Raw genomic sequence first — 27,245 nt, forward strand, 5'->3', positions numbered from 1 at the left:
TAACATGAACATAACTTATTTATTTCAAAATACTGCCTTTGTGGAAAAATAGTCAACTTATCTGTAACAAAAAGTACAAACGTTGATACATTATAAAAAAATAAATAGCTAAAATGATGAACAAAACAAGTTATGTCAGAGTCATAAAATACATCTTAGTGCAGCATCATAGTGTACAGACAAGAAAAAACGTGTGTGTGTTGATGTAGTGTGTATATAAATCTATATACACACAAAAAAAATTTTTATACGTCTGGTGAGTGTTTGAGATGAACTAATTCTGACAAAATAATGAAATATCGGATGGACTTAAACAAGCAGTTTAATAAACACTCTTTCCCTTCACATTATTTTCCTTTAACTATAAACAGTATAGATTAAGACACTGGAACCGTCTTAACGAAAAAAGAGAAATGAGTCAGCCAGAACATTATGAACACCTGTGGATACCATCAAAAATGCTACATAATATTGTCATTACTGCGTCACAGTCTATTTGAATTATCAATACTTAATCCCATCTAATAGCTTAAATTGTCAAAGCCAAACCACTGAAACTGGTCCAGCAGGTTATAACACTGTAACTCCATCTTTGTAAGAACACTGGTGTAAAACAAATGCACAAAAACAAAGTCAACAGGTCCATCTTTCATCAAGATGGATCAGTGGAGGTTTGATTTATTCTCCAGATGTGAAACAAGACATTGAACGCAGCGTGTGGGGAGATGAAAAAAAGGACTAACAGTGTTGGTTCATGTCCTCAGAGACGAAGGAGCCCTCATGAGAGCAGACCAGTGCAGTGGACACGCGACAGGCCTCCAGCGTCTCCTTCAGCTTCAACAACTGAGTCCCGCCGATGCACAGCTTCTCCCTGGAGACGCACAAAGAAAACACACAAAGGAACAGAGGTAAGACAGCGGTTGCTAAAAACACATCCGGACCTTTGGGTAATGACAAATATTTGTTCGCAAAGTCTTGAGTGAGCACTGAGTCGCTGAGAACAATGATCATTTACTGACGTTTCTAGAAGGTGCTACTAGTTAAAGAAGTCAGAATGTGCCTTCAGAAAGTTGAATTAAAATACCATTTCAAATGTTTATTGAAATGTTTTAAGCATATACCTTTTTATTTAAATAATTGAATTCAATATTTTCTATATTAAACGGTTGCATTTGTTTTCAATTAATAATTAGAGTCGACTTTTTCTTTTAATAATTGAATTAGAAATGTTAAAATGTTAGTACAAAAACCATGGTTTTGGTATAAAATTGCCAACATTTTTAATGTTGAGTTGAACGGTTAAAACCTAAAATACAACTAATTTAGAAAACGTATATTTGAATTATTTGAATTAAAGTTTCCAACGTTATTTGTATAAAAGTATAAGTATAAAATATTAGAATTATTTTGATTAAATTATTCAAAAAACAAATTATTTTCAAATAACTTTAACAAATCATTGAAAGGTAGATTTGAATAGAAATTATTATATTTAATTATTTAAAAACACAAGAAATTAAATGCCTAAGAAACAAGAATCAAATTGAACCATTTCATTTTCTGATGGCACTGATATACTTCCATCAGAATGTACTTTATTTACAACTTGGATTTGATAAACGCCATATTTCCATTCTGTCCTTGTTACCAAACCACGTATTGATTGCAACATTCGAGCTGCTCAAGTCGAGGCTTGAACAAACCGACTCACTCCTCTCTGGAACAACCCCCTCGAAGTGGACTGAGCGGCAGAGACACTGAGGGAAGTTGTTGGCTTCCTGCTTTGTTTCCACCAGACTTGTTACATAACTTTCAGGGAGGAGAACAAGACGCAGACGCCCCCTAGTTTTTTAACCGCCGTTCCGTCCTGGTTCTCCGTCCCAGTTTGCTAATGAGTGGGAACACTGGCCTATTGTGTGGACGGTCTTCTGAGTCTGCATTTGTACGCGTCGCCGCAGTGTTTCCACGCACTCGTCACACACTCGCAGAACAGACCGAAGCAAATTCATGGGTTAAACAAAGAGTTGCGTAACATAACCTCCATCTATCTGGAAACCTACCACTTATGATTTGCACTGGGTCACATGACCAAGAGAGATGATGGAACACAACTCAGAGGGCCAATCCATATATTTGACCCTTGACAAACTTTGGAAGAAATACAAAGTCTGCAGGGATTATCAAGAAAAGTCACAAACACACAATAGATGTGATCACTGCATCTACAGCAGGGGTCTTAAACTCAAAATAAACAATAAACTTAACATTTACATTCTTATCAATACAATTTAATTTTATTGGAAGTTTGAAATCTGTTTTAATACTTAAAAGGGTTGAATCATTTTAAAACAAATGAATTTGGTTTTGATATTTTAAAGTATTTATTTTAAAGTTTTATATTTTAATTCTAATAGGTCAAAAATTGTCACATGTTCTCTAGTCTGTGATTGGCTGAAAGTTAAATTCAGTAGCTCTGTACTTTTTTGGTATTGTCTGGTGGCACTGTTATACCCACAATTTTTGTATTGAATTTAAAGGGATATGAATTAAAAATATTGAATTTAGAAAATGTTTTACGAATTATACTAATTTGAATATGAAACTATGTGTACAAAAATAAATTAATTTGTGAGAATTAAAATCAACCTTTTAATAGTAAACATATTCAATTGAATAATAACAAACAACAACATTTCAATAAAAATATTCAATCTTTCAACACTTTAAATGTTGAATTCAACCACTCAATATTCTGATGGCACTGATCTACTGCCATAGTCTTTCAGCTGAAAAGTATTTCACAAATTGTATTTGTATTCAGGTTCTTAATTTTATTTGAATTTTTGTGTGTTTTCACTGTGAATTGTGACCATTTTGTCTAATTTTATGTGTTAATTATTTTAGGAAATATGTTCCATCTTAACCCTTGTGTTGTCTCTGGGTCACGGTGAACGACCTCCCTGGCTTCCATAAATACATATGCAGGGGTGGAGGTCGTTCATCTTGACCCAGAGACGACACAAGTAAGCAGAGGCTAATGGAAGAAGCTAACATTAGGAAGTTTAAGATGCTTCAATGCCATTTGTCATATCATTAGTATTCTTGTTGTCATTGTTATTTAAATCATTAAAAGCTTGTGAACCACAAAACCACTTTACGGCAGTGGGTCGGAGATGGTTGTTGCATTAATTTCCATAATAGCAGAAATCTTTGAAGTTTCCACAGAGACAAAAACAGGCCAAATTAAAAATTATTCTCACGTTTCTATTAAAAAAATCCACAAAGAGACTGTGGCAGCAGTGCTGCACTCCTGCGTCTGTCTTATGTGTCTTGACCTTTTAAAGTATATATTTTAACTGTGTATTGTTTTTGTTTGTTGAAGCGCTTTGTGACCCTGGTCTAGACACTATAAGACGCTTTACAAATAACCTTTACTGACTTACTTACAAGGGATCCCACTAACACATGTGTTTTCGGGTCACCATGACCCTGAGATAACACAAGGGTAAACCATCGGAACCATTGGAAATAATGGGGTTCCTTGCTCTGAATGCACTCATACAACTTTGCCAACAAATGGGGGCCGCAGAATATAATGTCACAGGCTTGACAGGTTTGACTCCCCTGGTCAACAGAAAGCATTAGTGAAGATACATTTGAATGTAACTCACTTTCCTCCAATGATTGCAAATATGTTTCCCATAATAGACTAAGGGGTGAATTTGGATTTGGGCCTATTTCCCACCCACTGAGCCTGGTACTTGACCAATACCTTTACTTTAGTTTGTGCCTTGCAACTGGGACAACCAAGCCTTATTGTTTACCCCTGACTATTGTTTCCACGGTGACCATTCTTACTGCAGATATTGGTTTCAGCTCTTCAACACACTTTTAATCTTCCCTCCTCCTTCTTTCTTGTCTGTTAATCTGCTGGCCATTATCAGCACTCGGGGTCAACTCATCCTGATTTATGTGTTGTTCACAGTAAAGGGGCGTCTCCAAACTCAACACTTGAAAAGGGAATTAAATATTGATATATCTATTCATCCATCAAGGCGGCAGGAGGAGGTTTCAGACTATGAGCTGAATCAGAAAGACAGGAAGTTACGATTGAGTTCTGCTGAAGTCATGATGATGCTTGAGTAACATTTGTTAGATTATGCACCAAATACAAATTGTATCTCATTAGATTCCCGCACTATTTTCTCCTTCTTATGGGCTGAAAACTATTTCAAAACCACTCGTCAAGGACTTTTATTTAACGCTTGAAGAGCCTCCATCAGGATTTACATAACCTATGACATCATATGGTGGCAGCAGGCTCCGAGAATCAAATATTTAACAACACTAAAGTGCCGGCTGAGCAGAGAGCAGGATCACTCCACTGCGTGTTGCAAATAAAGAATGAATAATCACAGCCGACTCCCATTAACGGGCTGTGACGTGAGCACTGGGAGGCTTTAATCTTTCAACAGAGTTGGCTAATCCTTTAGTTCCAATTCATCTCCAGTGCGTCACCGTATCGTCCACACTGGATAGTATTCCTGCTAAAATAGTGCTTGTTTCAACACGTGGGGTTATGAGAATGATGAAGTGATGAACTGAACACAGATCATTGACACCAACAACTATACAGAGACTTCAAATAACAGTTCAAATCAGCGAAGAAAAGGAATTTGCTTGGTGAGTGTTTAAAGAGGAGGACAAACAAATAATAAAATAATGTGCCAATCAATCTTAGTGTTTCAGCCCCTTGCTTAATTAGTTTGGCACCCCAGGTCTAGGGGTTTGTATCCATGGGCTAGTTTGGACTTAACCTTCAACTATTAGTACGGATGTATGCACTCTGATTTCCTCCCATCAGAAAACAAAATGAACACAAAACTACGTTGCCCGTATGGAAATTGCTCCATGGATTTCTTTCTCTGTTAAGAAGGAAATCAAATAACGTCCCTATTTGCCAAGTTAACTTACACATGATATTTGTCTTGCTTCAAGTGTATATTTACACTAGTTTTCACCATCACACTTGTTAAAACATGTGGAGCAACGGCAACATTGCCATTAGAGAAGCTCAAGTACAAATAGCAGTACTATTTATGGTCATACGTTAAAATCATGTAGTCATCAGTTGCATGGCGGTTGAAAGGTGATGCAGAGGCAGTAGAACCTGAATAAGATCAACTCGGACTAATGTCTAGTCCTCAGTAACTGTTAATAAAGTAATAACTATATATATCATCATGATGATGGACATACTGCTTCTTGGAGAGGAAGACTTCAACAAAACCTCAGTTATAATCTATAACATATTGTATAATTTACAAATTGTTATTTTTTTTAGCAGCTTTCATGTAGCAGCTATAATAGTTAATCATGACCCAGCATATCCCCAGTATTGTATGATAAGTCGCTTCTGTACGTGATATTGAACACTGACTGGGATGAGGATCAGCCACTCCTAATCCACAGTTCCAAGTCAGCTATCAAAGTGAATGCAGCTGGTGTCCAGTAATTGATGATTATTAGTCATTAGTGTTTCTTTGTGTCAGAACAGTACGACAAGTCCATGACATCTAGCTTGTTGACAGTGGGAGGTGAAAGTGTCAGCTAGTGACCCTGGTAACTGTCAGAACTGTTCGTTATTGTTGGCAGGGCGACGGTCGACTCAGATATGAGGAGATATTTCGCGGCAAAACAAACGCTACATGTCCCAACGGGCAGGAACAGATAGAAATATGAGGAGATAAGAATGTTTTGATAGCTGTTTGGAGGTCATGTGACAAGTTTAGCAATATCACGCTTGTTGTTCCCGATCCGACTTATCAAGACTATTTATCTTGAATTCTGATCAGATCATGTGACCATCAAGGTTGTTTGTGACTGCAACAACACAAGACAACTTGCAATAAATGACCTAGAATGGGAAGAGTTACATAAAATGATATATCATCATTTTTATCCAATTGTATCCATGTTTTAAGTCACATAATACACGCTTTGAAATGTCTTAATTTTATATATTGAAATGTGTCCTTCCATGCGGTGCGGTTCATCAATAGTTTCATTCAGTGTGGCATTTTGGTCACTACTGACCACTGCAAACCTTGAACACAGCTCTAAAGATGCAGTTTTGACATCAATACAGGGGATGAATATAATGTTGACTATTTGAATAAAGTAAGTGACGTTACTACACAAGCTTTAAAATGTTGCCCCGCATGTTTATTTCTATTTCAGGTTTTTAGTAAAGATGTATACAATATATTTTGTGTAGGTACACAATCTTACCTGTATTCTTGTTTGGAAAAACACTCCACCAAATCCTTTTCTGATAACCTGGAAATCTCCTCACTAATCTGAAACAACATTCATGTAATAGTGAAATAGACATTTTTCAGTAAAGTTCCAGATGTGTTGAATAAAAAGTGAAACATTACCAACCCCGTTAGAGCGGATAACAAGCAGCAGGTTCTGCACTTCATCTTCACCTGGAGCCGAGGACAAGACTCTAGGGACGGAAGCAAAAATAGAGTTGCAACATTTCCCTGTCAGATGTCAAACTTCACCTTAAAAAAAGCCGATGTTAGACTCAGCGAACCAAAGTCTAGAATACCAACTACAGCGTTTCCTCTAACAAGTAAATATACATGCATTTTATGAAGAATGCGTAAGAAAGAGAAAATATTAAATGAAATACAGTTGAATTGCAACATCAAGAACCACTATATGAAAGTGTACTTGACAATGATTAAACAGAACAAGCACATCTCAAAGAGACGAAACTGGTTCACAAAGAAATTCCTTAAATAATAAGAAATGTTTTGGTGAAATGGAAACGACTGTAACTGAGTTAAAGATCCTAAAAAAACCCATTGATGATGCATTTTTAATGGATGTTTAATCGACATGGAAAGATTAATGATTTGGTTTACCAAACTCCCCATCTGAACAAGTACTAAAACTCATTTGTGTTTGTATTGCCAATTAAGCTGCTTATATAATAACCAACTTAAATTTCCACAAACCACATGTGTCCAACTCAATAATATCAGCAACATCAACAGACTAACTTCTTGTTTGGAAAGAAGGTTGGTGAATATAGATTTGTTTGACTTGTATTGTAAAAAATAAATACTTGTTTAAAAAAAAAAAGAAAAGCAATTTAATTGGATGTTATTTAACTTCACGTATACAGTCTCTTGATACTGTTAAAGAACTCACAGTATTAGTGAAAGGATCATAATGGAACGCTACAGTATTAAAGAGTCCTGCTGAAGTACATGTTGAGATGGTTCGAACAAAGACAAGAAATAAAGAGTGACATATGAACAAAGAGGAGGAATAAATAAAAAAATATCTCGAGACCACTTGGAGTAAGACATGAGCCACAGACGGATGAATTGAGATGGATTGATCGAATGACTCGTTCTGCTCCAACACGTGAGATATGGGTCTGGCTGTCTCCATGGCAACAGCAGCTAGACACACTCATAAACACACTCTACTAGGAGTCTACAGTCAAACAAACATCTCCAAGAGGAGGTGTCCACAACAGCGTTGCAGAGAAGAGCAACACAGCTCCTCTGATTTGGGTCTTCCTCCTAAGAAACTCTAGCCACCAGCAAATGAGAGACATTTTGAGGACAGGACTTCAGTTCGGCTGATAACGGTGACAACAAAGATCTACTTACACAACAAAAGGTGCAGATCTTGTGTCATGATCAACAAAAACTCTGTTATGAATCCAAACTTCTATAGAAATCCACAGAATCAAAGACAATAGCCTTTTCTGGAAACCATATGTGTGTTTGAGCATGTCTGTGAGTGAGAGTGTGTATAGTTAATAGTTCTGTGAACTTTCCTTTAGTCCTTCCTGTCCCGTTTTACCTGCCTTTTTGCATCCCTATACCCTATTGTCCTTTTTAATTTCCTCTTTCCTCGAATATCTTTTCTCAATTTACTTACTTCATGACCTTTTTCATTCCTCCTTCCTATTTTCTTAGCTCTTTCCCAAAGGTCAGTATAGGAAGATGTTGCTACTCTGTATTACTTCATTCCCTTTCTCATTGTTTTCTTTTTTCCACTCACTCCATCCATAACATCTGAAACTGTGTAAGAAGTATTAGTTTGGCACCTGTGTGTTAGTAGTCATAGTAAGAAAGAAACTTGTGGAGAATCAGTTGTGCTAACTGTGGCACTGACCGCGGACTCAAATTAAAAGTGGTCGGGATTTGCAGTCAAATCTTGCTGTGCCTGACATTGTGGGGACTCACACTCTAAGTGGTTTTCTGTCTGGATAGTGATGACGCTACGCATCAGACTTAATCACAGTTTCTTCTTTAAGATCTATCTTGGAAAATACCAGCCCTATACAGGTTAGCAAATAACCAATGCTTCGCTTGCTTTGTTTTGCCCATCAGTCGAAGTGCTTAAAGATTTCAATGTAGCAATCTACTAAAACAGCTGATAAGGTTTTGTGGAGCTTGCTGCATTAGATAAATTAAATGTTCTTAATGCATTGGCCAAAATGTGCGACGGCCCACCTGGCACTGCCCACTACCCTTTTATTACTGTTCTAGCCCATTTGTCAAACAAAAATAGGGATATCCAACAAAAACTCTCTTCATCCATGGTGTCAAGTCAGTGAGGCAAGAGTGTTTTTATGGAAGTATATGTTGGTGCACAACCGTTTATTATAAATTAGATCAGTGAATAGATTGATAGTACTTTATTCATCTCTCAAGAGGGTTCCTTTGAGAGATTAGGATTTAATTTGCCTGGCAGCAGCCGACAGAAGGGCAGAAGGGTATATAGATAAATACAGGTATAAATAAGAATAAAAGTTTTAATAATAATATAAAGCGCAGTTCTATAAATACAAGATATAAGCAGGAGGATTCATGGTCAGTCTCATCTCCGCCATCATCACTTTGCTCCCCCTCCTCCCAAATGCGGAGTGATGTGATGTCAGGAGGGATGAAGGAGTCCTTGAGACTGACTCATCTCCTCTGCACTGATGACTGTGTGAAAGAAGCCGCTGACATCATCCACCATGACCAGTAGTTTGACTAATGTTACATTGCATAGTTCATTTTAACCTGTGCTTCACTTATTACATTTGTGACCCTGGCCTAGAAAAGTGCTATACAAATATAACTTACTTACTTATTTAGATAGAAAACAGGGCTCTAAGAAGAGTCCTAAGATATCAGTCTTTAAGGTAAGATCATGTGATCATGTCAAAAAGAATAAGTTTGATGTAAGTAGTAAAATATTTGTTTAGCAAAAGAATACAAACACAGAGATTATTACGATAATTAAACTCTTGAAGAATGAAAATGCAAAAAACAAATCAGACTCATACTTCCGGTTAGGTACTTAGTTTGGCCCGAGACACTGCTAAAGAGATTCGGGCCCTAGGGATATTGATTTCGACAATCCTCTTCTTAGGGATTAGCATTAGATCTATTTTTACTCAGAAAAAAACAGTGCTGCAACAGCTTTTAAAGCAGCTAGACACACTTTTGTTTTTGCTGTAACAATAGAATATATTCTTATATATTTTTCCTCAATGGTAAAACACAGCGTAAATGAAATTATGTCATAGTATTAGTGTAAGGAGTATGTTATTTTTGAACCTAAACGTTGTCGCTCTTCTCACAAGGTCAATAAGTCACCGGGGTGTGACCTCAGATTAACTGAGGAAACGATAGAAAGTGTCAGGGATAAGCACAGAAAGCTTCATAACACAGGAAATAACCTGCTTGTAGAAACACCACATGAAGAACATGCTTACATACGAGCTGGATAAGGAAGTGGTGAGCGACACGCTGACACACTGAACGCCACTTAAACTCTCATAATTCACACGTAGTGTACAAAGGGTTGTGCAAGTCAATTTTACAGGGAATTAAAATAACCTCACATGATTGTCTCACACACACTTGCAGGAGCTTGTTTCTATTGACACGTGTGAGTGTGAGAATGAAAGACACACATAAGCAGGGAGGGAAGAGAGTGCAAGTATCACACAGCTACATGAAGCTGTGAAGCACATTCATAGTCAGATATGGCAGAGAAACTTCCAGCTCTACTTCCTAACAGTGGAGCGACAATCTCTGCATGCTGCTGTCTCTGTTGCGTCATGGCAAAGGTGATAAGTGAAAGCAGATTACAGCTGGACCACAACTCACTGCCAGATCAAGACATGGAGCGCAGGACACGCATAACCAGGACACAGCGAGAGAGAGGTGGTCAAGGACGGGGAAAGGACACTTCAGTGAGGATCCAGGGAAGAGTCGAGGCCTATTTTCCATCATGATGCGAACCAACGGGATAGAAGTTAACACAGCTATGGAAGTATGTAATTACCAGATTGGATATTGAATGGTTAGATTTAATATTTCAATGTTGTAACTTTGATTATTTTTTTCATTTAAATGTTGTTGCTTTTTTAAACATTTACTTGTTTTTTAAATAATTGAATTCAGTAATTGCCATACTAAATTTGTTTTTACATAACAATTTAATTCAATTATTTGTATTTTGAAAAGTGAAGGTTAAGGTTGGTATAAAATAAAACAATATTAAATTAAAAATGTTATTTTTTGAATGATTGGACTAAGAATATCAGACTCTATGTGAAAAAACAACAACATTTATTTAGAACATTTTAAATTGAATTATACAAATGTATTTATATTGATTTGAATTACTGGGATTAGAATATTAAACTGTGTTATTTTTTTTATTTATTAAGAAAAATATTTCTTATACATTACTTAAAAAAAAAAATTAAGGTAATTTGATTCATTAAAGAGGACACAAAAAAAAGGTCATGTCAGGGGCGAGAAGGTCAAATACCTGCTGAAGGCTTCGAGCAGCTGTGAGATCATGGAGGACAGTTTGGTCAAACAAGCCAGCGCGTCCTGTGGAGGCATCGGACCCCCCGCTGTAAGACCACTCTGCATGCTGTTGGGGTCGAACCTTAGAGCTTTGAACACCTCCAAGCTGAAATAAATGAACTCAGAGATCAGAGGAGGAACAACATGTGTCTTTTTCTACTCAGATGGATCATGGCCTGCCACAATAAGCAAGTGAATTAATATAAAAACACGTTAGCTAACCTTAACTGGCACACGTTAGTCCAGATGTTCTCAAACATCTGCCACACTTCCTGGTAGGAGACCTGAGGGAGCGCCACCTCTCTGTAATCTCCAACATCGTTCATGATCACGTCATCGTCCAGAGAACCTTCCCCTGGCTTCACCGATCCAACTGTCTTAGGAGTAAAAAAGAATAAACTTGTGGCTTTTCTTTGAGTTCAAGATCCAGTAGATTCCAAACCAACCTTGTCTTTACACAAGTTGACCATGTTGTCCATTTCCGACAGAGCAGTGCCGACCAGGCTGCACCTCGACTTGAACGCCTTCACAAGTTCTTTGGCCTGATAGATGGATGTTAAAATGAGAGCAGGCGACGACTTCCCTGAGAGGAAACAGATATTAAACTTAAAAGAAACATCGGTTCGTCATAACCACAGTCAATGTTGATGCAGAGGAGCCTGTGAGATCCAACCACATTAGATGGACATTTTTCACACTTTCAGTGTAACATAATTCTCTATTATCATGTAGCTTTGTAGTATTGCTCCTAGAGGCTTTGTAGTATTACTCAAGAGGCATTGTAGTGTTACTCCTAGAGGCTTCGGTGTATTACTCCTAGAGACTTGTATCACTCCTTGAGGCTTCATACTGTTAGTCCTAGAGGCTTCGTAGTATTACTTCTAGAGTCTTTGTAGCATTACTCAAGAGGCATTGTAGTAAGTAAGTAAGTTAGTCATTTTTATTTATATAGCGCTTTTCCAGACCAGGGTCACAAAGCGCTTAAACAATCAAAACAATATTCAATAAAGTATATACTTTAAAGGTCAAGATAAAACTGAGAACACAACAGGAGTTACAGAAAATCAAGGAAAATCCATTACTTCTAGAGACTTTAGAGTAATACTACAAATACTGCAGAGGCTTCAGAGTATTACTCCTAAAGGCTTTGGAGTATTACTCCCAGAGGCTTGTAGTATTACTCCTGGAGGCTTCATAGTATTACTCCTAGAGGCTTTGAAGTATTACTCCTAGAGGCTTCATAGTATTACTCCTAGAGGCTTTGGATTATTACTCCTAGAGGCTTGTAGTATTACTCCTAGAGGCTTAATAGTATTAATCCTTGATGCTTTGAAGTATTACTCCTAGAGGCTTCATAGTATTACTCCTAGAGGCTTTGGATTATTACTCCTAGAGGCTTCGTAGTATTACTCTATGAGGCTCGTTGTATTACTCTACAAGGCCCCCTAAGTATGACTCTGCAAAGCTTTGTAGTGTTACTCCTAAAGACTTTGTCGTACTGTAATACTCAACAAGGCTCCGTAGTACTCCCTGTGACAATAGGTGTCAGAAGCAGTACAGTCATGTTAAGCCTTTGGATCAGAGTCCAGTGCGAGGAAAACTGCATGAGGTTGAAGGATAAATAAAAGGGGCTACTGACGGCAGGTGTGTGTGTGAGAAGGACGAATGATTTTGAAAGAGCGAGAGTAAGCTGTTGTGAAGGTTTTTAAAAAAAAGATTTCATGTGTTGCAACGACACAGAAGTCTTCAGTCCACGTCTCAGCCAATCAAGTAGTCGGAATAAATGTCCCTGACACCGGATTCACCCTCTACTCAAGAGAGCAGCAAATCTTTGCCCAGTACTTTTCCACCGCCACATTTGCTCTTATCCTCTCCACAGTTTATCCCTCCTTCCTGTCCTCTACAGTTTATCCCTCCTTCCTGTCCTCTTCCTCCTCCCCCTCATCTTCCCTCCGCCTCTTCCTGGCCCAACTCACACTTCAGTGGCACCGAGCCAGGCTGCGTGGGACCAGGAAGTCTACAGTCATGCCGGTGTACTTTCAACACGCCGAGGATAGGAGGAGCCGCACACGTTTAAATCACACCTAGAACATTACGTGACTCTACCAACGGACACCTTCAGAGACAGACGGTGACTCAGCAGGAAGTCAAGCGTAACTGGATGGTATAGAGTCGGAGCTGCAGAGAGCGACTCAGCATCTTTCTGACACATATATTATCAGCCTCCGCTTTTAGCCATTGACCCACTTCTGCAGGGCTCCAGTGCAGAGTGCAGTGGACAACAACTTTATTACAAGTATGACTCACAGTAACTCTGGCCAAGAAACAGAGAAGTCTTCTGCATGGAGAGAGTGAAGGTGGAAATTAAGCAACGTGTGTTGCATACTGGGCCTTCCTTTTCACAAACCACACAGAGCTGATTCTAACATGCATTCTCAAAATGTCACAACAACACTAGTGTTGGGAAACTTATCACCGGGGTTAGTTTATAATGAGAATAACTTTTCCTCGTGGGCTTCATTATACATTGGTACTGTTGTGATAGGAACATGTTTTTTCTGATATCTTTTATTAAATATATTTTCCATTTAAATCATGGAAAAACAAAAATATTTTTACATCATAAAACAAAGCATTTTATTTTAAGATATTTTAGAAAGATGGTTGTTAAAATTTTGTCTCGTGATCAGGATGGTGGTTAACATTTTGGGCCGTGACCAGGATGGTGGTTAACATTTTGGTCTGTGACCAGGATGGTGGTTAACATTTTGGGACGTGATCAGGATGGTGGTTAACATTTTGGGACGTGATCAGGATGGTGGTTAACATTTTGGGCCGTGACCAGGATGGTGGTTAACATTTTGGGACGTGACCAGGATGGTGGTTAACATTTTGGGACGTGATCAGGATGGTGGTTAACATTTTGGGCTGTGACCACGATGGTGGTTAACATTTTGGTCTGTGACCAGGATGGTGGTTAACATTTTGGGACGTGACCAGGATGGTGGTTAACATTTTGGGACGTGATCAGGATGGTGGTTAACATTTTGGGCCGTGACCAGGATGGTGGTTAACATTTTGGGCAGTGACCAGGATGGTGGTTAACATTTTGGGCCGTGACCACGATGGTGGTTAACATTTTGGGCCGTGATCAGGATGGTGGTTAACATTTTGGGCAGTGACCAGGATGGTGGTTAACATTTTGGGCCGTGACCAGGATGGTGGTTAACATTTTGGGCTGTGACCAGGATGGTGGTTAACATTTTGGGACGTGATCAGGATGGTGGTTAACATTTTGGGCCGTGACCAGGATGGTGGTTAACATTTTGGGCCGTGATCAGGATGGTGGTTAACATTTTGGGACGTGATCAGGATGGTGGTTAACATTTTGGGCCGTGACCAGGATGGTGGTTAACATTTGGGCTGTGACCAGGATGGTGGTTAACATTTTGTAACATGCTCAGGATGGTGGTTAAAATGTTGTCTCGTGACCAGGATGGTGGTTAACATTTTGGTCTGTGACCAGGATGGTGGTTAACATTTTGGGCCGTGATCAGGATGGTGGTTAACATTTTGGGCCGTGATCAGGATGGTGGTTAACATTTTGGGACGTGATCAGGATGGTGGTTAACATTTTGGGCCGTGATCAGGATGGTGGTTAACATTTTGGGCCGTGATCAGGATGGTGGTTAACATTTTGGGCCGTGACCAGGATGGTGGTTAACATTTGGGCTGTGACCAGGATGGTGGTTAACATTTTGTAACATGCTCAGGATGGTGGTTAAAATGTTGTCTCGTGACCAGGATGGTGGTTAACATTTTGGTCTGTGACCAGGATGCGATTCTGTTTGCTCCTCCTGTTTTATTGTCTATATATTATTAAGGAAAGCGTTATAGAAGGCAGGTATAGAGTATAGTTCCTTTTGGATAAAGTTGTTTGCCGTTTTTTGCAGCTGCATCATTGGATCAGTCCAGTGTTTACCGCACTACAATTCAAAATTCACATCTACATCACGATCATGTTAACTTACCTGAGGTGAAGAATTCTAAAAGATGTTTAACATTGTCCAGCAGGTTCCGGGAGACAAGTCCTCCGAACACAGCGATCCAGTGCTTTTTGAAACATTGCAGAACATCAGTCAGAGTCCAGGGAGGTTTCCGGAACACAATCTAGCCGGAGACAAACACCTTCACTAACTTTTTTCACAGTTATATGTCGAGGGAGAGAATAAATGTTCTGCAGCTTCATGTACCTCCAGCCAAAGTTCATCATAAACAGCCTTCATTTCTTTCTCCAGCACATCAGCCAGCACATCCTTCAGGCAGCTCTCCAGCTCCGAAATACACTTGATTTTTTTTTCTTCTTCCACATCTCCAACTTCGGGCCCGTTTGTGTCTGTAATGAGGAACATGTGTCGTTTAGAACAAGAAACAGAGGTCAAAACCAATCGTTTGTTTATAGTAAGGCAAAATCAAAACATGAATCTGCATCCAAAACAGAATTACTTTCCCTCCTAAAAGCCTGCAGGTGTTTAGCTAAACTTTTTGATGGTAAATCATTAATAGAAGCTGCTGGAAAAGCAGCAGTTCCAGTCACTGATTTACTATCTTTTAGGAGGGGAACTGTTACTACATGTTAAGGTTACATGCTTATATTTAATATATGAGATGGATTGTCTCAAATCAAACGACATTAATGTTCATATGCATGTTTATGACTTGTAAAGAGCTTAGTGTTTAAGTTAAGATGAGGAACTATTTTCTAGGTCAACAATTGTACAGTGAGATAAGATAGGAATTTGAAGGGAGAACAAACACAAACATGATTTGGATAGTAAATATCTAATCAGACTCATACTTTGCTGTAACAGTAAATATAAAACTTTCTCAGCCCGCGACTAAAACTGTGGGGAGATTTTGGCTCAAGTTTGACGCCCCTGCCCTAAAGCATAGGACATATAAAAAACTATTACAATCTGATGTAATAGCTGTAATAAGGGGTTTATTTTCATTTCAACAACTAGGGCTATTTCCTGGAACACTTTGTTAATTTGAAGGAAAAGATGTACATAAATCTAATTTATGCATTGCACATATATCAGGTTAATACATGCAACAAAAAAAGAAAAGAAAAAGAAAGTTGCTAGAGGAACGTTGTTGAGCAGGTCTGGTTGTGAAATTTCCCTTGAAGAATAGTTTGCACGTGGGTGTTAGTTGAAAATTAAAAGCAGAATGTGTTGCACGTTATGAATGTTGAAGTAGCATGCTAAGTGACTTCCTGTTTTTCCTGACTCACCTGCAGTGGGGCTTTTTGACCTCCTACGAAGTGGTGTGGTTGTTGCAGTCGTTGACGATGACACAATGATTTGGGGTGTGTGGGAAATTTGAAGTCTTGAACGGGACTCTGCTTCCAAATCAGTCTTAGTGAAGGCTTTGACCCCGCTTAGAAGGGCTTTGCAGCAGAGGTTCTTATCATTGCTGGAGAGGAAAGAAGATGAGCATTCTTTGATGATCTATCCAAAATCTCATGGTCGTAGGCCAGCAAGTTGTCCTAGTGATGCTTGTTGTATTTTAAAGAAGCTTTTTAAAGTTTATATGTTTTATCATTTAGATTTAGGTCAGCGAGTGTCCGGCTGTGTCACCTGCCGTTCTACTGAAACATCTGTTGCAGGAGCGTTTCATTTGATTTCAGCCTCTTTATGAGCACAATTTGAATCAGCTTTTAAATTGTTCAAAATGTGCTAAGAGTAAATGCTTTTGTCCCCTTTTAAACATGCCACAGTTTTCTCATGTTAAAAGAATAACATTAATATATATAATTTCAACTTTAATGTGACCTGCACAACGGGATTAAAAACAGGTAAAACCTGTAAATATAATAAATCATATATTGTTACTGAGGAGGACTTTATATACATTTTACTGAAAATGTAAATTATGAGAGAACTACAAACCTGTGAATGTGATTTTTTTTTAACTTTGTTGTTAGATTCAATATACATTTTATAAATTTAAATAATAAAACATATAGAAAAAACGTGTAAATATGATTATATATATATATATATGATATGATGTGTTTTTCGTACGATATATTGTTAGATTGTTTATTTCACTTAAATATAAAAGATAAAAGAATTATAGAAAAACCTCTCAATAAAAGATATTTCTTTATTCTTTAATAAACATTGTTAGATTTTATAAACATTCTACTTAAACATAAATTTAAAAAAAAAAGAAAAAATCCGATAAACATTAGTGTTTTATGTATTATTACTATTATATGTTGTTAGATTTTATATTCATTTTATTTATTATTAAATATAAATAATAAAATAACAATAGACAAACCCGTAAATATGATGCATCCTATACTATATTTATTATATACCGTTATATTTTATCTATATTTTTCTTAAATATATATATATTTTTAAATGTACCTACAATGTATTTGTTATTTCTTATTTATAAATTTTCTTCATTACTTTCAATATATATTTAAGCAGAGCATGAGAAAAAGAAGGTAAAAAACACCTTAGTTATTTAACATTATAGATAGTTAGTTACATATAGACTAGCTAATGAGGTAGAAATGCATAATAACGGTCAAAAGGCTGCACTGATCTTTACATAAGGTGTCAACATATTGACTAGATCAAACATTAAAGGACGACCCAGGCTGACACAGTTCATGAGTTCAGTCAGAATATCGGATTGATAAATCAGATTTAAGTTCTCAGATCTCTGTTTTAAAAGAGACGTTCACCAAAACAAAACAAACTAACTCAATAAATGGCCACTAGAACTAGACTTTCTCCCATCAGAGAGTCATTTCTTTGTCAAAAACATCCCACAGCACATTCCCTTGTAATGTGAAGACTGTGAATGGCTCTGGTATTGATGTCTCATCACAGGCACCGAGAGAAATGGGTCAGAACCGAAACAACAGAAAGGAGGAACGACACAAAAGACTAGGCCTGTTGTGTGCGGAGAAATTCCTTGCTCAGCACGTCCATTCTGACCCAAACACTGTCTGGCTCTCTTTCTCCTCCTGACTGGAACTATCTGGCTAGGACCACGTGTGACCGATCACATGCTTTATTTGCACACACACACACACACACACACTGCAGTAGCAGCACTTTATCACAGAGCGAGGGAGGAAGAGGAACGGTGGAGGGAGGGGGGGGCACTCACGTGCATAGTATTAGAGCGCAGCCCGGGTACAGAGTCTGGTACTGCAGGCAGCACTGCAGCACACGGTCATCATTATTCTCAGCGTTGAGACCATCTGAGGACAAAAGAAGGACAGGACGTGACATTGAGCAGGAGGACACAGATGTTTTATTCACAACAGAAAGTGCTCCGGCCGATGTGGAGCACATTTCTGCCTCGAGACACATGACACGTTCAGAAATTTTGAACTATCTGAGAAATATATTTCTTGTCAGCGATATAAAATATAAAATATTTTTTTAAATCAATGAATCAGCATAAACGGTTTTTTTTTTTAAAGAAAATCTGCTATATAAAAGCGCTATATAAATAAATATTACTTCCTCACTTACGTTTCTATTTGTTCAGGCTTTTCCTTGAATTTCTCGAACTCCTGTGTTGTTCTCGGTGTTGTCTTGATCTTTGAAGTATGTACTGTTTTGAGTATTGTTTTGATTGTTAAAGCGCTTTGTGACCCTGGTCTCGAAAAGCGCTATATAAATATATATTACTTACTTACTTACTTACTTACTTATATGCCCGTTAACTGAGCAACAGTGACACCTAACGGTGATAAATAAAATGACATGGATATTTAAAAAAGAACATAGAGACAAAAAACGGTTTTAATGACTTCAACTCACCGTTAATCTCAGCAGCCTGCTGCATGGACTGGCCCCACAGACGCGGCTCGCGGTTCTTCAGGGAGTTGTGGATGTAGGAGATGGCAGGACAGGCCAGGTGAGAAACGGACCCTGCCAGCCCCCTTCCAATCTTCAGCGAGTCCAGCTCCTGAAGAACTACCCAGGGGATCAAGACGATCGGATGACCCAAGCCTGGGGTGAGGAATCAGAGTTCAGTGGGGAGAGAGCGGACAGTGATGGTGAAAGATAGGCAGGGAAGAAAGATGTCTTTAGGAAAATCGGAAATCGGAAATCGGAAAAATGATCCAAATATTTTAACATTCTAAGTTACAGGCCCAAAAAATAATACGTATATACACCACACTGTCTTTGTTTAGAAAAGAGATGGTATTTCCTCCGAGGTGACATTAGTCTGTTGACAGGCCAAGATGATTGTTTCAATCAAGCTTACGTAAACAAACAATGGCTTTTGGATCTAATGAAATTGGTCTACAATGCAGACACCTTGTTTAGAGTGTGATATATTTATTAGAGAGTGATTTTAATTACATAGTTTTCAACTTCCCTCTAATTGTCAGTTCCGAAGAAGTCTGACTCAGTCCCCAGGCATGTTGTGTGTTCACTGTGCACACCTTGCATAGAGCGTGACTGAAGTGTGGCTTCATTTTGTTTGCAAAGCGGATGCACCCAACATGCCCAAACACCTTCACCGGTGTGACATAACAATAAAAGTTACAGCCGACACTCTTGCGTTATTGATGCATGTCAAATTTGATACTCACTGTTTTCATTTGTTCAGAAGGACCAAAATCAAGTTTTTAAATAACTTCTCAATTATTTAACAGCTCAGGTTTTACAGCGATTAATACATTTCCCAGGACAAACCTGGATGTTAGACTTCTGATAGTTTGATTTTGGACATGAAACAAACGCTTAAATCCATATGAACATTGAAATCTTGATGACAAATCTCAGTTACAGTTTCACCGTTGTTAATTTATGATTTTATTTTTAATAATCATGTATAAAAAGAAGTGAAGAGTGAGTATTTTACAGATAAAGACAAAATATATAGACGGTAAAAGAAAGAAAGAGACAAGCTCACCTTCAAGGCCATGGAATATCACCCGTTTCACATAATCCAAGTGGCTGAGGAGGATGTTTGTGTCCAGGATGAGAATCAAGTCTTGCTCAGGTAGTTGTTTGTCTGTAAACAAGAAAATAACATGAATTTTTCATGTAGACTACCGAGTGAAGGTTTTAGGGGGAACACAAATCAGGTCAAGGAACAGGAGGTTCAAAGGGGGCCATGAAAATTAAAAAAGGTACATTGGTTAATTTTAAGCCTATTTCTAACATACTAATTAAATGACACATTAAGAATTTGAGATCATTTTGTCAATTTTAAGGGTCAAACAATCCTGAAAATTCAAATAGGTACAATAAAAAAATAAATGTAAACCATCTTTAATAAATATTAAATAATGATGAATTTCTCTCTTTCATTTTTTTTCTTTTCAAATTTATTTTCATAAAAGTACGACAACAAGGCAAAGGCCTTCATTTCATATTACACATTTCACGTTAAGAAGTTGATAAATACATGTATAAGCAAGCAGAGGATGACATAAAGCCAGTAAAAGGTATTCTAATAAACCAGCGGTAAATTTCCCCACTTTTAAACTAATAGATTTGTGGATTATTTACAGTATATGTGCATTTATACAACATTATTTCATAAATCTGTAGAAGAATGTTAAAAAATCTAGAGCAAAAAAAGGTCCTCACTGTGTGTTTCTGTAGCGCACTCTTGAGGAGAATCGATGTCCATACAGGTGAGTTCTCCGTAGCTCTCGCACACGTTCACCTCTAGTCTCTTCTCAGTGCGAGCGAGGTAAAGCTCCTCGGCTACTTGCGCCTGTGGTGCGAAAGATATAAGGAATACTTATTAAAAATGATACACCTTGGCGGTCATGTGACTTTACCTGGTGGCACCGTGAATCACTGTTGGGGTCAGAAGGTGCTGATGGTTTTTCCACTAATGTTTGGGATGCAGACTTTGTTCCACGACTGTGAGATGGAGGACGTGCACACCTCTGCTTCTCATCCATTTTTTCAGCAGCACTGACTGAACTTGGCATCCAGAGTTTGGGAGTTGATGTAGAAGAAGCATTTTTACAAATCACGGCCGTCTTTGGTGGCTCTGCTAGAACTCTCTCTTCAGGTGATTTATGAGGCGAAGGGACCGACACCCAGTTATTGATGGTGAAATTGCTCGAAACATGGGCACTGCTCACACTCGTCTTCTCTGCGTGTGTTGAAACTCTCTCTTTATGTAATCTTTCTATCCTTTTTGTTGGCTCTTTTGAGTCTGAAATCTTCTCTTTGATTGAAGCAGAAGTCCTTAAGATCTCACTCACGCCTGCAGACGCTGGAGATACAGGGTCTTCGGTTGATTCGGATTCTTGAGTTTTCTGTGGTGAATTAAGATCGGATGCTTTTTCTCGTGGACGATAGCTCCTCGAAGATTTGTGCATCGGACCTGAAAAGATGTTTTTCGACAAAGTTGTCCGAGGCTTTGTATCCTCCACCAAAGAATGAGACTTGAGTGAATCCCTCTCAGTTTGTTCTTTGATACTGAGAGTTTTAATAATTGGTTGGTACTTCGTATCCTTTGGAGGGGCACGCACATGCTCCTTCTCTGCTTTTTTGTGGCTTTTCTCCAGGAATTTAAAATGCAAACTTTCTCTATCTTTTTTCAAAGGAACCATCAAAGCACTTGTAGAAGCTGACGAACTTTGGCCTTTTGATTTACTAACATCTGCAGGTTTTTCTTTATTAGACGATGTTCTGTGGTCGGACTGAGATTTATTTTTGCTCTTCGAATTTCTTTCCTTCTTTCCAATATATTCCTTACTTGTTGACTTTGAGTGTCTGTAAACAGCTTTTTTGAGTTCGCGACCTCTGGACTTTTCACATACTGTTGGACGACTTGCTGCCTCACGGCTGTGTAGGACAAAGAAAAAAAAAGAATGTGACGACCAAAACTGTGCAAACTTCCTTCAAGAGAGATACAAACCTCACATGCTTGTTCTTGTCTTCATATCTATCTTCACGTTTCTGTCGATCTTCTTTTACTTTTCTTTTTTTGCGTCTCTGGGAAAAAAGTCATAAGGTAATAATTAGCAGATTATTTTATATAATTTAATAAAGAGTATCTTACAAACTGAGACCACTTGGTGCACAGGACCAAAGTTAAGGCCCAGGGAAAAATCTGGCGCTTCATTAGGTATCAAGATACAGAGGCAACAATATTATATATTACCATATATTGTTAAACTGTAGTAAGACGGATATATTTGTAGTATTGTCGAGTACTTGACTCTGTTGTTGCAGAATTTACAGACCACATGATTCTTGAAGAAGTCGTAACTGTTTTCATTAGTTTTAAAAAACGAAATATCTCCAAAAATCAGCTTTAAAAGTTGATGGAGTTGCTGGTTGACTGTATCATCTTGCCCACAGTCATTGTCAGGATCTCGCAGGATTTCATTGTTCCTTTAGCTGCTGAGGACTTCAGCTTCACCTCAGCTGTTCAATGCTTTCAGCCCCTGGTCAACAAAAACTAAAGATCTAAACAAACCAGGAAAAAATATAAAAAAGATCGAAGGGCAATTAAGATATTCTGTCAAATAAACATCTTAATCACTAGTTATAACATCCTCTTTGGGAAAAAAGAAAACAGAGAAAGACCTACTATATATTAAAGAAATTAGATAATTTATGTTTAGAAAATGAACAATTATATAAACATATAATAAGTTGCCAGCCATTATGGTTTACATCCAAATGCACCCGGGTTTCACGGTCGCGTTTACAATTGTTATTTTATCTGAATGATAGGATCCGTCAGCAGACGAAGTGTAGACGAAACTGGGGACTGGAATCAGTGGTAATAATCTATTGAAGAATAACAGAATCTCTGGTACAACATTCGACAGTACGTTTATCTATTCTCTTTTTAGGTCATCTCTCCTCCCAGATAGTACGCAACCTTTCTCAACATTTTCACCCGGCTGTGTTTACACCCAAATATAGAAAAACGTGAACAGTTAACAACTCAGAGGGATGCTTCATTTTTGAAGGATTATATAGTTTATATAGCATTATATAGTATGTGTCACTTCTTCAAAGTTGTTTATACCCATGTGTTCTTAAGAATCTGCTTGTGATTAATGCAGCTGCACTCCCTATGAATATTTAACTTACCACAAAGTTATCCTTGATCTTTAGCAGAGTAATACAAGAAAAAATAATAAATAATACAATCACTGCCCTTTGTTCCATATACACTAAAGTATTTATTAAACCAGAAAAGTCTAGCGTGTGTTTATTGCTGAAGACTTCTGATTAAGTTTGTCTGAGCAGCTCCAGATTCCAGTGTTGTCTCTAACCTTGACAGTTGAGGTTAGTGGAGGAGGTTTACTCTCCAAAGTAAATGCGTCAATACAAATAATTTGTAGGTTTAAAGAAGGAGGTTAGTGAGTCCTAACTCTCTATTTCAATCTTTGTTTAACTCTTCTCTCTGCACCTCAGTACTCCTTCTTTCCAGTATTCACCTTTTTTCTGTTCGACCTCCCCCGTTTCAGTCCTTTCCTCCTCTTCCTGTCTTTTTTTGCCTCTATGATAATTTTGTTGCAACAGGAATTGATTTAAAAAATACACAAAATGCATTTTACAATAATATGTATATCATAATATTATAGAATACATGAATTTAAAGTGAATTCAGCATAAGCCAAACGTTTTACATTAAGATATCTCTTCTTAACATTATTAACCAATGTATCCACTCGAATGCATAACAACAAAGAACATTATAAAGAAACCCTCTTACCTTCTCATCATCTTCACTTGAAGGGGATGAGTATGATCTCTTTCTACTCCTCTTCTTTGACTTTTTAGACATTATCAATCAGGAGTGTAACCTGAAAGGAAAAAGAACATTGTTAGAAATTTGTCATTTATTGAATCAAGCACTCTTTTATTACATATTTACTACTATAATTAAAGTTTTTATATTGGTTTTGTTCTCATCTCTGAGTAGCAGACCTGTCAACAAACATCAGCAGGAGGAAAATTGCATCTAGTTTTGGCACACAGAATGTTCCAACGACAACCAGTCACCTTTGCACATCTCAACATCATGGTGAAACATTCTCAGCCTGAGCGTATGTATTGCCCATATGATGAAGCCACTAAAACACTTCCATATTAGGTAGATAAATTACATCTGTTTAAACTACATCTTGATGTCTGTAAAAAGGGGAAATGACCCATCCATATGTTCTTGGAGGAAAAATATACATGATCTGAGTTTAAGTGCATGTCAGTTTAGGGTGAACTTTGTAAGGAACGTAAGATAACGTCAGGTTAGAATCTGACTTAATGCTTTGAACAATGATGAGAAATCTATACTGTCTTAAGTGTCATTGTTTTTCCACACATATTAATAGTCGGTTAATAGTCGGTTCATTGTATCAGTTCATTCTCAGATATGACGTCAGTGTAGGAGGTAAAAGTGTGAAAATCCTTCACGCTTGTTATCTCGACCCAGGTCTGTACACCATAAATTCTGGGTCATGACATTTTTAGGATCGTCCATGCTTCCTATCTCAACATGGAGAGGATGCAAACATGGCCGCGTCCTCCTTCCAACACTTATATCTTCCACAGTTTGGAACTATTGTCGCACAGAGGTCTCTGTTAATGGTATCAGAAACGCACACCAAGGTTCATACAAAGTTGAGGCACAGATGCTGAGAGCCTTCAACTTTTGAACCCTGCTCTTTGGGTATAACAAGTTGTTAAAAGATAAAATACAAGAATAGGTTGATGAGGATATATAATTTAACCCTTCAATGAGTACATATATGTGGATCAATATGAGGATATATCTTCAATATCAAAAGCAAGACGTCCTCCCACCAAAGACTCAAAGGAGGCTGGTTAATTGAAAAGAGGAAACAGAAAAAAGAGTAAGTAAGTAAGTAAGTAATATTTATTGATATAGCGCTTTTCCAGACCAGGGTCACAAAGCGCTTTAACAATCAAAACAATACTCAAAAAAGTATATACTTTAAAGATCAAGATAATACTGAGAACAAGAGCGCTCTGTCTTTTTTCTATTCTTCTGAGGTTAACTTGAAATCTAAGGTTGTAAATATCTGAGAGATTCCTTAAGGGGAGGAATTTTACGAGCTTGCCCCTCCTGTGAACCTTCAGTTGGACACAAAATGATCATTAGTAGAATAACTGAAAAATAATATATTATAGTTCCCAGTTCTCTGTCTGAATCATTTCTGAGGGACAAAGAGGTGAGACTGTTGTTATATCTCCATCCGAGTTTCACAAGTCATAAAGTGTTACCCCCAACTAAAACACAAGCATCTTGAAAATGTATTACCCCTCAAGGTGGCCTTCACCCTTTTGAGTTCCTGGTACGGTCTACTTACCGAAGTCCTCACACATGAAGCAGACACACAATACCAGTTGTACAATAAAATCATAATAAACTTATGTGTGGTTGGGTAAGTTCGATGAACATACTTTAGTTCAATATTTGTCTTTCAGTGTGATTTTGGTTAGTAGTGCGAAACCATATAACGTATGGAAATGTACCTTGTTGAATTGTATATATAAACAAACCAATGGTATAAAAATAACAATGAGTACTGCAATGGGAGAATGCAACGTGAGATAACAACCATTATTTCTACTTTTAATACCAAGTAAGATCGTTTCTATTACAATATAATAAAAGGTCCTTGTATTATTAATGCATAAGCCACACACAGTGCCTTCTTAGATCAGAATAGAAGCAAACGACACGTTTTTTGAAACTAACAACTACCTGACGCTTTCAGTAACATAAACATGTCGACATCGCGTGATTTTTGTGGTTATATATCCAAAAATGACGTATTTAAGTGAACTTTTACGTACCGAAGAGTTGCTACAGAAGTACACACGTCCACGACAGGGTACCTGTGGGAAAGAGTTCTGAGTACGAAAAACAAAAAATGAACAATACTGACTTCTTCAAGGAAAAAGAGAAAAAGATTGCTCAAATATTTCGTAGAATGAAGTTGTTGGTTGAAATTAAAAGCGGCAAATCTCTGGATGTAGAAAGAATATTCTTCCTGAAAGTGAAACGAACGTCACTCTTCTTCTGCGCTTATCATCTGTGAGCTTATACCACCAGCAGCAGCAGCAGCAGCATCTCGTGGCCGATTTCAGAACTGCAAAAACAACTCTTGGGTCAATTAACCGTTTCATTATTTCTATGATTAAAAAACAAAGCATCAGCTGATATCTATTAAACATTCAAATATATTTTTGTATTTAAATCCTATCCTATCTCTCTAGTAGTTCCCAAGTCATTCAGTTAAAAACATTTTCCTCCGATCCATCCCCCATCTCCACCTGTGTTCCTCAAGGTTCTGTCCTAGGTCACCTTATTTTACTATCTACCTCCTAGCCTTGTTCACATTTTTCGGGGATTTAACACTTTCCAGTGCTATACTGATGACACCCAATTGTACCTCTCGTCTTAACCCACCTCCACCCTGCCTCTCAGCTCCCTTTCTGACTGTCTAAAATAAATAAATTACCCGTTCTCCTCAAACTTTCTCAAACTCAACAATAGCAAAACAGAAATACTTCTCATCGGCTCAAAATCCACACTTGCAAAAGCAAAGTGCCCACCCCTTACCATCAACAACTCCTCCTTCTCCCCCTCCCCTAAGGTGAAAAATGTGGGCATCATCCTGGATAGCACCCTATTCCTTCCAAGCCCACATCAACAACATCACCCGGGCAGCTTACTTTCATCTACGAAACATCAACCACCTCCGTCCATCCCTCAGCCCCTGCTATCCTGGTCCACTCCCTGGTCACATCCCACTTGGACTATTGCAACTCACTCCTCTCTGGTCTCCACCTCAAATCCCTCGGAAAACTTGAACTGGTACACAATGCTTCTGCCCAGAAATCACCAAGACCCCCTCCATCAATCACATCACCCCAGTCTGGAAAAGCGCTCTACAAATATAAATGACTTACTTACTCACCTGTTCTGCAACAACTTCACTGGCTCCCCATCACCCACTGTATCTGTAAAATCAGGTTCTTTGTCTAAATGAAGGAAATTTGTCTTGGACGAGGAAAAAGTCATGAGGCTCTTATGAGGGTACGTGTCATCATGTGAACCTTCCTATATATGCACAGATCATATGGTGTTTAAAAGTAACATAGTATATGAGCAGTGAACATTTAAAATATAACATATGACGTCACATGTTCTTCTAAATTATAATCAAATTAATATCTCAAACAATGTACGTAAGAAGAAATGGTGACCAATTGTTCCTTAAATGTTTGATGTTTTTAGAAGGTCTGCTTAATAATGTGGATT

General features: G+C 37.9%; 1 protein-coding gene across 1 annotated transcript; it reads right to left on the minus strand.

Annotated features, from left to right (window-relative positions):
• swt1 (SWT1 RNA endoribonuclease homolog) lies at positions 1–26,158 on the minus strand. Its single transcript, XM_087784935.1, has 17 exons — positions 25,775–26,158; positions 23,667–23,757; positions 21,849–21,925; positions 20,755–21,775; positions 20,558–20,687; positions 19,875–19,976; positions 18,770–18,961; positions 18,108–18,201; positions 16,204–16,385; positions 15,161–15,303; positions 14,939–15,077; positions 11,354–11,490; positions 11,130–11,284; positions 10,867–11,013; positions 6,445–6,511; positions 6,292–6,359; positions 1–871 (listed from the first exon to the last, which is right to left on the minus strand). Exons 2-17 carry the CDS (start codon positions 23,736–23,738, stop codon positions 739–741), a joined length of 2,859 nt encoding a protein of 952 aa, XP_087641061.1. The 5' UTR covers positions 23,739–23,757; positions 25,775–26,158; the 3' UTR covers positions 1–738.
• Between the last annotated feature and the right edge of the window lie 1,087 nt (positions 26,159–27,245).

This window comes from Callionymus lyra, chromosome 2, assembly GCF_982586985.1.
Source record: "Callionymus lyra chromosome 2, fCalLyr1.hap1.1, whole genome shotgun sequence".
Lineage (NCBI taxonomy): Eukaryota > Metazoa > Chordata > Actinopteri > Syngnathiformes > Callionymidae > Callionymus > Callionymus lyra.